This window comes from Ascidiella aspersa, chromosome 1 (genome assembly GCF_963924565.1).
Source record: "Ascidiella aspersa chromosome 1, kaAscAspe10.2, whole genome shotgun sequence".
NCBI lineage: Eukaryota > Metazoa > Chordata > Ascidiacea > Phlebobranchia > Ascidiidae > Ascidiella > Ascidiella aspersa.
The window spans coordinates 38,694,631-38,707,555 of NC_139447.1; the positions used below are offsets into that span (position 1 = coordinate 38,694,631).

General features: G+C 32.7%; 1 protein-coding gene and 1 pseudogene across 6 annotated transcripts; both read left to right on the forward strand.

The window, feature by feature from the left end:
- The first annotated feature begins 1,043 nt into the window (after positions 1 to 1,043).
- Positions 1,044 to 9,410, forward strand: LOC146170410 (uncharacterized). Of its 6 annotated transcripts, XR_014494539.1 has the most exons (9): positions 1,052 to 1,242; positions 4,883 to 4,995; positions 6,062 to 6,156; positions 6,403 to 6,554; positions 6,928 to 7,101; positions 7,993 to 8,117; positions 8,259 to 8,342; positions 8,730 to 8,866; positions 9,268 to 9,405. XR_014494539.1 is itself a non-coding variant. In XM_083382045.1 (8 exons), the coding sequence occupies exons 1-8, from the start codon at positions 1,161 to 1,163 to the stop codon at positions 8,745 to 8,747; spliced, it is 843 nt and encodes a 280-aa protein (XP_083238171.1). In that variant the 5' UTR covers positions 1,051 to 1,160; the 3' UTR covers positions 8,748 to 9,410. The 6 variants fall into 6 exon arrangements, 5 of the variants coding, with proteins under 5 accessions (XP_083238159.1, XP_083238178.1, XP_083238150.1 ...); XM_083382045.1 differs by having other exon boundaries at positions 1,051 to 1,242; positions 8,730 to 9,410; XM_083382033.1 differs by having other exon boundaries at positions 1,044 to 1,242; positions 6,406 to 6,554; positions 8,259 to 9,410.
- Positions 3,531 to 4,543, forward strand: LOC146170411 (uncharacterized; annotated as a pseudogene).
- Positions 9,411 to 12,925: the final 3,515 nt, after the last annotated feature.

Below are 12,925 nucleotides of genomic sequence, written 5' to 3' on the forward strand. Positions count from 1 at the left end.
GAAACACTGCATTAGGTGCTTAACAGTGTTTTTTTTTATTCGGAAACACTGCATTAGGTGCTTAACAGTGTTTTTTTTTATTCGGAAACACTGCATTAGGTGCTTAACAGTGTTCTTTTTATTCGGAAACACTGCTTTAGGTTTTAACAGTACACTTTTTGATGGAAAAATACTACTTGAGGTTCTTTACAGGACTGTTTTTGTTGGGAAACACTGTTTGAGGTGATTTCAAAGTTCCGGTTCGGATGTAATTTGTGATGAAAATGTGGTTCAATAAATGTAAAGTTACGTGACGTAAATATGCAGCTTATTTTTGAAATGTCTGAAAAATAAAAAAATGAACGTTTTATTTAATGAGTAGCCAATCATTTTCTTCATAAAACTTCTAACGTGGCATAACTTGACTCTGTAAAAATGAGGTTTTGACGTCATTCTGAAGTGAACCGCTTTTTGTGACAGGTTCGGGTTCGGTTAAGGTTCAGGTTGGGGAAATTTGACCTAAAACCGGTTCATAAAGTCCCGGTAAGGTTCCGGTTCGACTTAACCTAAATAGTTACTTTAACAAAAGTTTTGGAGCTATAACGATTACAGTACGCTTCCATGAAATTTTACACCGCATCTCTTATTCAAAAGATGTAGGTGCTAATTTAAACACATCTTAATGTGGGCAGTTCGGCCATGCAAAGTGGCTTAGATGGTCCGACAATATGGCAAACTTTATGTATTGTACTTTCAACCTAGAGTTCTCGGCAATTCCGTCATTTCCGTTTAATAAATTTTGTGGGCAGAAATTTATGTGGAATCAATTAAAAATTGAATGTATAATACATTAAAAAAAAAAAAAAACTCAGATTAGTGATTTCTGCAATCATTAAAACAATAGACTTTCGACAAATGTTTTATGTTTATAGGCTATTACTGCTATTAATTTCTTCAGCTAGAATGATCTTCAGAAATTATATTATTGCTTTATAAAACTAGTATAAAACCCATAGCAAACGCATTTTACTTGAAAAATATAGATTAAACATATTACTTAAAATTTTATTTTTCGCGATTATGCGATTTTTTGCAAAATTTCATTTTATTTTTAGGAAAATCTTTTAACTAAAGCAAAACTAGTCTACTTGATGCTAAGTTTGTAAACTGATTTATTTACGATGGATTGTTTAAGACTTTTTTATTTATTTGGGATGTTTTCGATGTGCCTTGTTCTTGGGAACAACGTCACTCCGGATGACAGTAAGTTTTTACTGCGATTATAAAAGATTGCATTTTCATTATATCCTGCAGTACAGGTTTGTAAACGTATTTTAACACCTTTAAATAATGCAACTATACGTTTATAATTTTGCCTTAAATATTAATACCACTATTAGGACATAAAAATAGCTTAGAAAAAACAATATTAAAATTTTATTATAGAACTTAAACCCTAATTAAAAAAAAGAAATTTAATATAATAAATCACCTTTAGGGGAATCCCAAAATCCGAAGTCAAATAATATTTTTTTTTCATCAGTCCAGGGTTGCCAGATTGGCCTTTTTCAAAGTCTGTTGGCCTTAGAAATTATACTTTGACCTTTTTTTAGATTTGGCCTTAAATTTGGCTTTTTTTAATTTACTCTTTAAAATACATAATACATTATTGGGCGCTGGTCTAAAATCCTTCCACAGCCGCTTGAAACAATTATGAAATCAACGCACGATATTGGGTTAGGACGCGAATCAACGTTTGGCTGTGGGTGGGTCAAGTATTTATATATTCATTATTTAATAATATTGCTTAACCCAAATAATTGTGTTGTGGCAGGATTCTACACCAGCACCATTTATTGTTGTGGTTATCCAAGTTGACTGTAAGTTATAACTAGATATATTTACTGTAACTGCAGCTGGTGTCAATCTATTTTAGATTTATACTTTTATCCCTTTACAATGCCTAAGTGGAAGACTAGTTATGAAGGTGGAAGAAAATACAATAAAGCTTAGGAAAAATCTTACCTGTGGTTAAAATGTGCGGATGATGGGCAAAGTGGTTACTGTGTAATGTGCAAAGTGAATATACTGCCAAAGCTCAGCAACATTTCTACACATGAAAAAAACAAAAAACACCTAAATAAAATACCAAACTCCTCTTGAAGTTCTCTTACTAAGTTTTTCCATAAAGCAACTAATTCAGAAAAAAATAGAAGAAATTGATATAAGTTTAACCATAGAGTGCCATGCATCTATTTGCTCAATAGATCATATTGGTGAAGTGGTGAAGTATCATTAGGGATGTTCAAAGTAGAATATCGAATCCTTGGATTCGAATCCAGATGAGATTCGAATCCAATTCTGCCGTTTATTTCGGGTAATTGGAACCGATATAATTTAATGTTTTACCGCCGATTGTTGCGCCTAATTGCACAAACGCGTGTGGTAATTTGGCCTGTCGCTGCGGCGACCAATTTATGGTGCTTGCTTTAAATGTAACCTCGTAGTGCAGTGTCAGCGTTTTTTCGGGCGACCAATTACCGCGTCTCGCGATAACGTTCGTCTAATAATTAAGTGTCAATCAAGCGTTATTGGGCGAGCGACTAGCGTGTAATGTCTGGTGTGGAGTTCGCAATTTTCCCCTAAAAATTAAGTTGCAAAAGTAACATAGCGTTGCAAAACGTGCTGGCCGTCCACAAAATGCGCTATGGGGTTACTTAAGGTCAACTTTAGGCCAATATTCAGGGAAGTTATGCAGTTATGCACAACGTAATTGTCCAGAATTCGTTATGTCAATAATAACTTTGTATTCTTTGCAGTACATCATTTGACTGCATAACAGATCATGTTAGTCAAAAAAGAAGCAATAAAACTTAACAATGCTTTCAAAAACAGGACCGAATTGCTTAAGACTTCTGTGTGCAGTGTTGCATTTGCTCACTATTGGCAAAAATATAAGTTTTGGACACAACCTGGACAGTTGACATATTCCAGTTTACAGAACGGCTTCAGATGACAGTTGTTAAGAATGTTAAACATGTGAGAGAGTTTTTTTATTATAATGTACACATGTTAGAAAATTGTTTGGGCGATTTATTGCTGTGATTGTGGGCCCTGTAGGGTAGATTAAGATTAATCCCTTCCATAAACAAAATCGAGGTTAAATAATTTAATAAAAATATACTAGGATTCGCTATTCTGGATTCGTTATTCTAGATTCGAAACCTATTATTCTAGAATACCTTGGGATTCTACTTTGAACATCCCTAAGTATCATGGATAAAAAAGTGTTCTTGGAAATATAAACCTGCGTAGAACCAACTGCAATCATTAAAAATATTATTTCAAATCACTTAAACAGAACTTAAAAATGACCTGCTAGAAAAAAAGTATGTTTTGCTTGTGGACGAGTCTACAGATATAGCGGTGCAAAAGCACCTTTGCATAGTTGTACGATATTACTGCGAAAAAAAGGCAAGAATCCAAACAGCTTTTATGTCTCTTGTTCCTGCTGTTAACACAACAGCACAATGTTTGTTTAAAAAAATAAATTTCCATCAAATGTTGGATTTATTCTCACTGAAGTGCCATTGTGGTTTTCACATATTATTCTGAGAAGAGAAGATTTCAAAACACTGTTTGAGGTGATGAATACTGCAGAAAGTGAAGGCAGTCAAGCCCCACTTCCATTTTAAAAATTGTCCAAGACTAGATGGTTAGTTAGAGGAAATATAATATTTTGATGAATTGGGAAGCATTATTGGCTTACTTTAGCAGTTGTGAAGCTAAATTAGGTTTGAATGCAAAATATGAATTTGATTAATAAAAGAGATGTTTGCAGATAGAATGAATTATTTATATTTTGTGTTTGCCACTCCAATTGTTCAAGAATTTGAAACGAACTCACTATTCCAACAAACAAATGGTGACACATATGAACTTTCAAAACAATTATTTGTGCACCATGAGAGCTTATACAGCAGGCTTTATAACAAAGATGAGACTATGAAATGAGACTATTTGGTTGTAAATTATTAAGAAGTTTACTTGACTAAAAGTATTAAATAGCTGCAAAGATATAGAAAATCAAAAAATAATGCAGGTTAAAATAAGATGTCTATCTATGCTTCAAGTGCTCATTAAGTCAGGTAGAGAAGAGGCTTCCAGATTCTGTCAACATATTCAAAGGTCTTTCATTGCTAAATCCTTGCACAATTCTTAGTCAGACATTAAAAGGAAATTTTAAAGATTTGCCATTTTTTCATCACATGGAAGGTTATATTAGTTTGATTGAATCTCAGTACAGAAAAGTCAGTCTTGTTCAATGGTGTGAAGAAGAATATTTTTCAGAAAGTGGCATTCCAAAAGACACTCTTCCATTCTGGCAAAGTGTGTTTAAACACAATAACTTTAAAGAACTCTCAAAATATGCTTTAACATCTCTGATAACACCGGCAAGTAATGCAGTTGTTGAAATAATATTTTCACTAGTTACTGCTGTAAAGCAAAGCCTAGAAACAGAACACAAATTCAACTATTGGACGCTATCATAAGAATTCGTTGAAACCCACTATTTAGAAGAAATTCTTAAAAAACTAATAAAAATACAAGTAAATTTGTTAAACATGTATATGTATATTTTATTATTTTTCAATAGAAACCGGTAAATTTCAATTTGGCCTTTTTTGTATTTTTTTGGCCTTAAAACATTTTTATAGTCTGGCAAACCTGATCTAGTCTAGAGTTTAACAAATGATGCTTTTTTTGTCTAAAAAGTTTAACAATTAGATTGTGTTTGTAAAGTGGTTGTTTTTTAACAAGATGTATTAATAAATATAATTATTCGTCAAACATATGTTTATAGGCCATGTGGTGAATGTGAATTAAAATGATGTTTTTTTAGTTAAGAAAGTCAAGTTTTATCCAAGCCCTACCCAAGCTGTTAATGGATATGTGTACTTGGACATTGCACTTGCAAATACCAATTTTCATGTCAACTTTGTAGTCAATGGAGATGTAAGTTACAACAATTTAACTATTTGTAAATGTATTTTTCTCTTACTAAATAAAGGTTGTTTTCTAATTTGAGTAACATTGATTCATTTTTTACTTAATGCTTTGCTGATTGCAGTTAATGTGAGAACCTGACATTTTTTGATCAATTTTTCTCATAACTTCTGATATTTAAAACTTGTAATTTCAGGGAGTAAATATAAGCATTTTGTGTGTTCATCTTTATCTTTGTTAAACTCATTACAATACCCTTTGGTTGGCTTGTCGTTTCATTGATCGTGTAAAGCCGGGTGGTTCAAACCCAGGCCCAACATCATTGTTTCTGGCTAGCAACGCACTGTTGAAATACCGCAATGCAAACCGTTTAGCATTTATTTAAAGAATTTTAAGTGACAAACTAACAGTAAGCATATTCCATCTTTTTAATATGACATAACATAAAAAGTACGACCCTATGTAAGTTACTATTTTTGCCACTTTAAATAAATGAACAATAAAATATATCGTGCTGCTGGAAAGTATTGTTTTACAGGTTTTCATTATGATTTTAGGCTAACGCCCTGATCCTTTTCTGAAATTTTGTGTGTAACTCTGTGACCATGAATATATGGTAGAAAAAGCGGTTTACGCTCTTCTTAGGCTGTAGTTGTTTTTTAAACAAAACATTTTTATGTGTTTGTTGATGGTTTATATGACGGTACCAGGCTGTAAAATATAAGAACCGTGCTATAGTTTAACCCGTTATAATAATATTTTCTTTTTTACCAATTCAATCCTAACTAAGTGTGACCTTGTTTATGTATTGCATGATCGCAACAAAAAGTTATTGGTAGTAGTTCCCTTCAATGGAATAAACTGAATTTCTAAACTTTATTGATATTTTAATATTTTCATTAGCTTGTTATTTTTGAATATAGTTATACTAATATTGCTTAAACAAAGTATAATTTGTTGCATCTGTGTCCTAATAAACTTGCCTTATTGAACGGAATAAATGGAAAAAGTGGAATATTTTTTTAAATACTTTGTTATTGTAAGCCTCGATTCTGTACTTCAACTTTTTTCACAGATTGCTGTTACATGTAGCTACGATGCCTTCAACACAAAATGTAAATGCACTCCAGAAATTGATATATTTACTTACCGCAACAGAACAAAGATTAGGTTAGTTTTGCTTAAATGTAAACATTATTGTTTGGTGAAATTTAACTTTGATTAGTTAGGGATGATGTGAGTGTTTTGTCTTACACCATTTTAGAAATGCCACCTTTAAAAAAATAGTTAAATTTAAATGAGGCTACAGTTTGGACTTGATTTAAAATATTTTTTTCTGTTCAGTTGTTTTTTGAAATGACACAGCTTTAGTTGAAAACTCCATCAAGGTGATCAATCTCTGTGTTTTATTTTCAGTAGTTGTACGTTCTATCCCCCAGGGTACTACCAGGTTGAGGAGGAAGTAAGCATTAATTTTTCGTTAGGTCCACTCACTTTAACGGATACAAGTATTTCTGTGACAACCATCGATGGGTTAAGCTTAGCAAATCGCGGTCTCAATGTCCAATGTAAGTTGAACCTAGTTCTATAGGCTTTGTGAAATAATTAAAAAAATTTCAAATGAATTTAACAAATTTATTTACACAAAAAAATTAACAAAATATTTTTTAACAATTCGTCTGCCATAATAACAAGGCGTTTATGGATTAGCTACTATTGGCTACAAAAATACTATAAATTGGTCCAATAAACGTCTGACCATACCATAAATCAAGCTTTGTATTTACGCATTGATTTTTTGTTTGAGCTAGTTAAAAATGGAAATTAAAATTATTTTTCAAAATTAAAATAGGTTTCATGTTTAGACTAAGTGGTGTCATCATGTTGTGGGATAGATGGGTGACTGTTTTAGAATTAAAAAAAAAAAACTAATTCTTTTAGATTGTGGAAATATTACATCTAGGGGATTTGTCCAGGATGTTCCACTTAATAAGGGATACAACAGCTTCCACAACTTTACATGCATGAGTGGATATCATGGCATAAACCTAAAGGCATACTGCTATTGGGACGGTCAATGGATGGATCCTTTAAAATTACCTTTATGTGTTTATGGTAAGCTTGACTTTTTGTCACTGTGTTTTGTAGGTATACACTTGAGTAAGTGTTAAAACATTTAAAAATTATGACAAGTTAGTTTGTAGACATTTTATTTCAAGTTGTTTTGCACACATTTAGGTAATCGATTGTTGATTTTTCCGAGTTCTATTTTATTGCATTATCGCCCTAAATAATCATAGTTGTCTTATTATGTTCAAACATTATCAATTTATCAGAATCTTGAATTAACATTTACTTCAGGTGAAAAGAAAACAAGATCGTAAAATAAGTGTGGTTGATTTTGGTAGAAGCGTGTTTCGACTATCAGCAGCACAGTTTCCTAAGTCCCATGTACGGTTATACGCTAAATCGCAAGCACATCTATTGGAACCTGTAATACTATACAAAGATTGTTTTTCCACATGCTTTATTTAGCGCAACATTAGTGCCGAGCAGTGTGCTAAGTCAACTAAAAGCTTTTGGTTGAGGAAAAATAAGTTGTGTATTAAACTCTAAACACATTGTCTTAGTTTCACTATAGAGAATAATTACGCGGTAACTATCATAACATAAAAAGGTGACTTTCAACAGTCCTTGTAAGAACACCTTTTAAATAAATCTGCTTCAGTTACATAAATTTCATTGTTATTCCCAAATCTGGTATTAGCGCAGAAAGCGAACAGCGAAAACATTAGCTGTGCTTTAAAAGGAAGAAGGCTTGACTTCTTGTCGCACAAAAAAGGGCGTTTTGTGTTTGATTTTGCCCTTGCATTATGGTGAGACATGTGATTACATTAAAAACATTGCAAAGTTTGTTAAACCTACTGGTTATACATAACAAATTAAACCTACTGGTTATACATAACAAATTAAACCTACTGGTTATACATAACAAATTATTTTCAGTAAAAACCCCCCTAACCCTCACAACTTCACTAAATGGAATCTTACCAGGAAGCACCATAACTGCATCTATATTACTTGTTACCAAATCTATTAAATACAACTTTAAATGGATTATTTCTAACATTGTGAGTGTGTTCCATAAATTATTTTATTTTAATTTAGTGTAATTTTCACCAACTAACTTAAATTAATTTTTAATTAAATTAATAATCTTACCTGATATTCAGGTGAACATATTTACAGGATGTTATTTTTACTTGTTGTAGGTGGTTGGGGAATGCTACAGAGAATATTGCGATGATTATTTTTTCAATCTAAAAGGCACATATAAAAAAACAAGTTTCATTCAGGTAAGGAGAATGTTTTTTTTACTTGTGATGTTGTATATCAATTCAACATCAACTGTTTGTATTATGCAATTAGTTTGCCTGTTTAAACTGCTGTTACTTCTTTGAGCTCCTTAAGCAAACAAACAAAACAATGAATACACTTTTAACTTTGCAATATTAATATAAAAATTTACTAAGTTGGTATATCATAGTACGTTATAGAAGTAGGCAAGATTTTAAACGATTCAAATATTTTTTTATTTTCATTTTGAAAATAAATGGTTACCTACTTCTATATTATTCGTTCTTCGTCTAACTTAAACGTTTAATCATTATGTCCCCTAAAATACTGTTTATATTTTTTTTTAATTTTAAATTAATGCAACCAATAAACATGTTTACATAAAGCTTTGTGAGAGATCGTAGCTTAGTTAAGTTATCGATGAATTTCCAAACCAATGCTAACCCTGAGACGTACAGCATAAGTCTTCAAGGTTACTACGATAGCTCCGAATCTTTCGGGTATTTGGAATTTTCAACTGCAAGTGAGATATTTTATGATCTGTTAAGTTTTTCACATCAAGTCTTAGTCACAATTAGTTTTTAGGTTAATTTTTAAAGCTAAATTCGTTAGCTGTGTTATATGTGTACCTCCGTCTTAAAGTGATTGATTTGTCCAAAATTACTTTATAACTGTTTGCAATATTTAGTAGATCCTTATTGGTGCTGTAAATGGAATATTCCCTAAACTAAATGAATAAATGAAAGCATATATTTTTATTCATGACGATGGACTAAACATTAAGTAATATTTTTTATGTTGTTTAAAACTTAAAAGTATTGGAGAACATAAAAACATACCTCTTAAGTTCTTAAAGGTCCACATGTTGCAAAAGTGAATCGTATTTCTTTTTTACAACGTATCAATTATGTTGTGTGTTGCAAGGATGTGGAAATCCGAGCCAAGCTGGTGTGTCAGCAGCCCCAGCAAACAGTGGGTTTGGAGCGAGCCACACATTCACCTGCACCACTGGCTACACAGGGACAGCTACCGGGCTCTCAACCTGCCAAGCTGATGGTACTTGGAGCTTGGATGGAATACCAACCTGTACAATAGGTATATCTGGGTTATTAAAAGTGTTTTAAAAACGCCACAGCTTTCTGTTCTAATCTTGGATAATAATAACAAAACACTACTTATGTGGTTTTTAACCTTTTTGTCTTAAGGAAACCCTTTTCTTTATCTTAAAGCGGTCAATAATCCCTTAAAACTTTTGTGTATTATGTTTCCTAATGGAACCTAATGCTTTAACACTAAAGTAAAATTTACCTTTGTCAGAAAAACAAAAAGATAATAAAGCAAATGTTAGAAGCTATTGATATTACACAATAATACCACAAACATTAAATATCATATTTGATACAAGTTGTAAACTTTTACAAACCCCTAAATACCCCGGTTGAGAACCACTCCACTATTTACTTTATTTGCACGTGTCTCAATATCAATAGTGATAATAGTTTGTAGATGTCAACCCAATCCTTTGATAATCTAATTCAGTGTTTCTCAACCTTTTTTCGCGGCGACCGAAATATTGAGCGTAAGTATGAAGACCAAGGTTCGGCGACCTAATTGTTTTTTCTCGTAAGCGAACAAAAACTAGGCATTAGCATGAAGAATTTCGAATTTCAATAACTATTATTATTGTATTGCTTCCTTAATTTTTCTCATAGAGAAATCTTTCTCAGAAACAATCTTTGTATAAAAATGTGAATTGAGTATAAACATGTGAATTACTGCGGTCAGCGACCCAACCAAATCAAACAGAGACCCAGTGTCTCAATATCAATAGTGGTAAAAGTTTTTAGATTTCAATCCAGTCCTTAAATAATCTAATTGGTACTTGCTGTAAACACGACCTTTATTATTGTTTCCGCGAAAAGTTTGCGATACGACCACGATACCATCAAGTCCTTCTTACGTATCTCCATCCACATCTGACTTGATAATTGTGGGAAGCTCTAAAGATCTCACCTGTACTTCTGGTTACATTGGAAGTGCAAGTGCTGTTTGTAACGCTGCTGGGAGCTGGATGGTCACTAATGGGTGTAAAGGTAGCTACAACATAATTTACCCAAGTCTGTTCACAAAAGTATTTAACGCTACTTTGTACAGCCGTGTGTAGCCAGCCATCGGCTGATTACTGTGTGCATGGAACCAACACAAATGTTACAACAGTAACCGAGGGCTCAGACGTAAACGTAGGATGTTGTAACGGTCAAAGCGGATCAACTATAGCTGCTTGTGTAACTCCTGGAAACATTACATTGTCACTGGATTGTTCACAAGGTATATCTGGTTAAGTTGGTGCATTTTGGCATGTTGTATCAAGCTTTGTGTGTACAGCACACTATACAGTGGTGAATACTGCTGTGGAGTATATTCAATCGGACTTTACTAACAAAATCTGTGAATTCTTTATACAGCTGTATGCACATTACCCTTCTAAACATATTGTAAGTCTGACTCAATAACGCTAATTGCATTCTCATAGACGGCAAAAGCCTCCTATCTTATGGAGACAGTAGTGGTCTAAGGTTTGTTAAACTGTACATGACTGGAACCTCAATATCATGGCAACTTCATTTGGATGTTGTGTTTAATAAGCAATGTATGGACACTACTGGCTCTACGTAATTAAATAGTGTAGCAATAGTTTATTAACCACTAACAATATATTATATATGTGCAGTGTGTACACGTATTGTCCACATGCGTTTTCGTGCATTTTTTATTAAATGCGCATTTGCTTTTCAGATCTTCTATTTTAACAACAACGGCAATTAAACAAAACTCAAGCAAGCAGACAACAAATATTTTAGTTATTTACCATGTCCAACGATTTTACTAAATGCTAAATTGCAAGAAATCCCACGAAAAACTCTAAAATCAAGCTGAAAACTTTATTTTGTTGTTTTTGTGATATTTTTGTAACTTTAAAGACCGCCTAAACTGCAATAAAGTAAAAACAAAAGCGAAACGACCTTTGAAATAATGCTTGTTTGTACAAATGTCCGTCACTATTGAGTTTTTATATTTTCGATAATTTTCACAATTTAATCTACAGTGATTTATTTCTTTTGGTAAATGACCGTGTTTGTCTAATTTTAAATAGGGGTATGTTAGACTTCATTGTTCTTGACTTGTGCTTCTACTTCGTGCATTTGAATTGCTTTCAGTTTTACGGATTTGCGAAAAGCTTGATATAGTTTTTAAAGACTTGTCTTTGTATAGTGGCACCTGATGCCTTAATCCTCTTAGTGCGGCTTTGCTTATCTTATTTGATGTTTAACATTTAATTTTTAGCTGGATTCTGTTAAATAGTTTTCTGCCATCTCATAATTAATGTTTATCAAATCGTATTAAAACGATTCCAGTTTTAGACCGTCCATAAATGTTATTTTTATCTACTACAGATACAATGTTATACTTTATGTATTTTATATTTTACAGTTAAATTGCTATTCTAGTTGGTTTGATGTCCCTTAAAAACGGTTCACCACTCAAAATGTTTAAAATCCATTTTATTTAAATTGTACTGAGTAATGCATTTCGATAAATCTTTGGCTGATCTCAATATACACCGATTTGGATTCCATGGCTCAGCTGCTTGATCCAGACTGTTGGTCCCCTAATATGACGCTTAATGTACAACTTGGACCTGGGCAACCCATGACTTGGACTGGGTCTCGACTTGCTATTTTGTGAAATGACTTGACTTAACTTTAATTATTTCACCAATGTCTTGTTTGCATTCGAAAAGTCTGTTTAAAAACGTTCTGGCATATTTCCTTTTCCGTATGCAACCTGCCTACCGAGTTCGTTAGTTGACCAGTTAATCCCTAACGCATTCGCTATTTTTGCAAAGATAGTTTATTCAAATTCTACTGCAAACTATATCTACTGCAACTAGACAGAACAATATGAACGCAATACTTGCTAGACTTGTTTTACAGCGCTGTAAGATGTTTAATTGAAAGCGGAGTTATGCTGAATTTTTCGAATGTACAATAAATCTATAAGCCACCTTACAGTATGTCATTTGAAATGCTGTGGCAGTTTGTTTTAGTGGAATCAGGTAACACGGTGGCCAATGTTCCCCTGTTGAAATATACACAGGTATAGTGGGAATGCGACAAGATTTTTGGAACAAGGATCGAAAACATCATTTTTTTATTGTAAATCTTTAAAACCGATTCCACAGGTTATCAAGTGTGTAACGTTTCTATCCAGGATCTACGACCTCGAGCAAAGCTGGCGACTAAAACCTGAATTATATATGTATATATAACTATATGCAATTACTTGACCCAATTCGGTTAACTTTCAATCAAAAAAACGCATGAGGACTTTGGAACTCAGCTTTAAAGGAGCAATTTTAAAAATATTGTGGTGGTTTAACCTTTGACCCACTAACTAGTAGTTCCTCTTGCATTGTCTTTGTGGTTTGTGAATTGCAAGTTAAGAATTTTTGCAACTAATCCGTTCAATCTTGGCAAACTTGACTTTATACAAATATTCACTAACTTCATAGATTTAAGCA

What these genes read in the sequence shown, in the direction of transcription:
- LOC146170410 (XM_083382024.1), top strand. Translation starts at nt 1,161, where the DNA reads ATGGATTGTTTAAGACTTTTTTATTTATTTGGGATGTTTTCGATGTGC. An exon ending in ATTACCTTTATGTGTTTATG is followed by an intron (nt 7,102 to 7,992) that starts GTAAGCTTGACT and finishes AATTATTTTCAG; the next exon opens with TAAAAACCCCCCTAACCCTC. An exon ending in AATGGATTATTTCTAACATT is followed by an intron (nt 8,118 to 8,258) that starts GTGAGTGTGTTC and finishes TACTTGTTGTAG; the next exon opens with GTGGTTGGGGAATGCTACAG.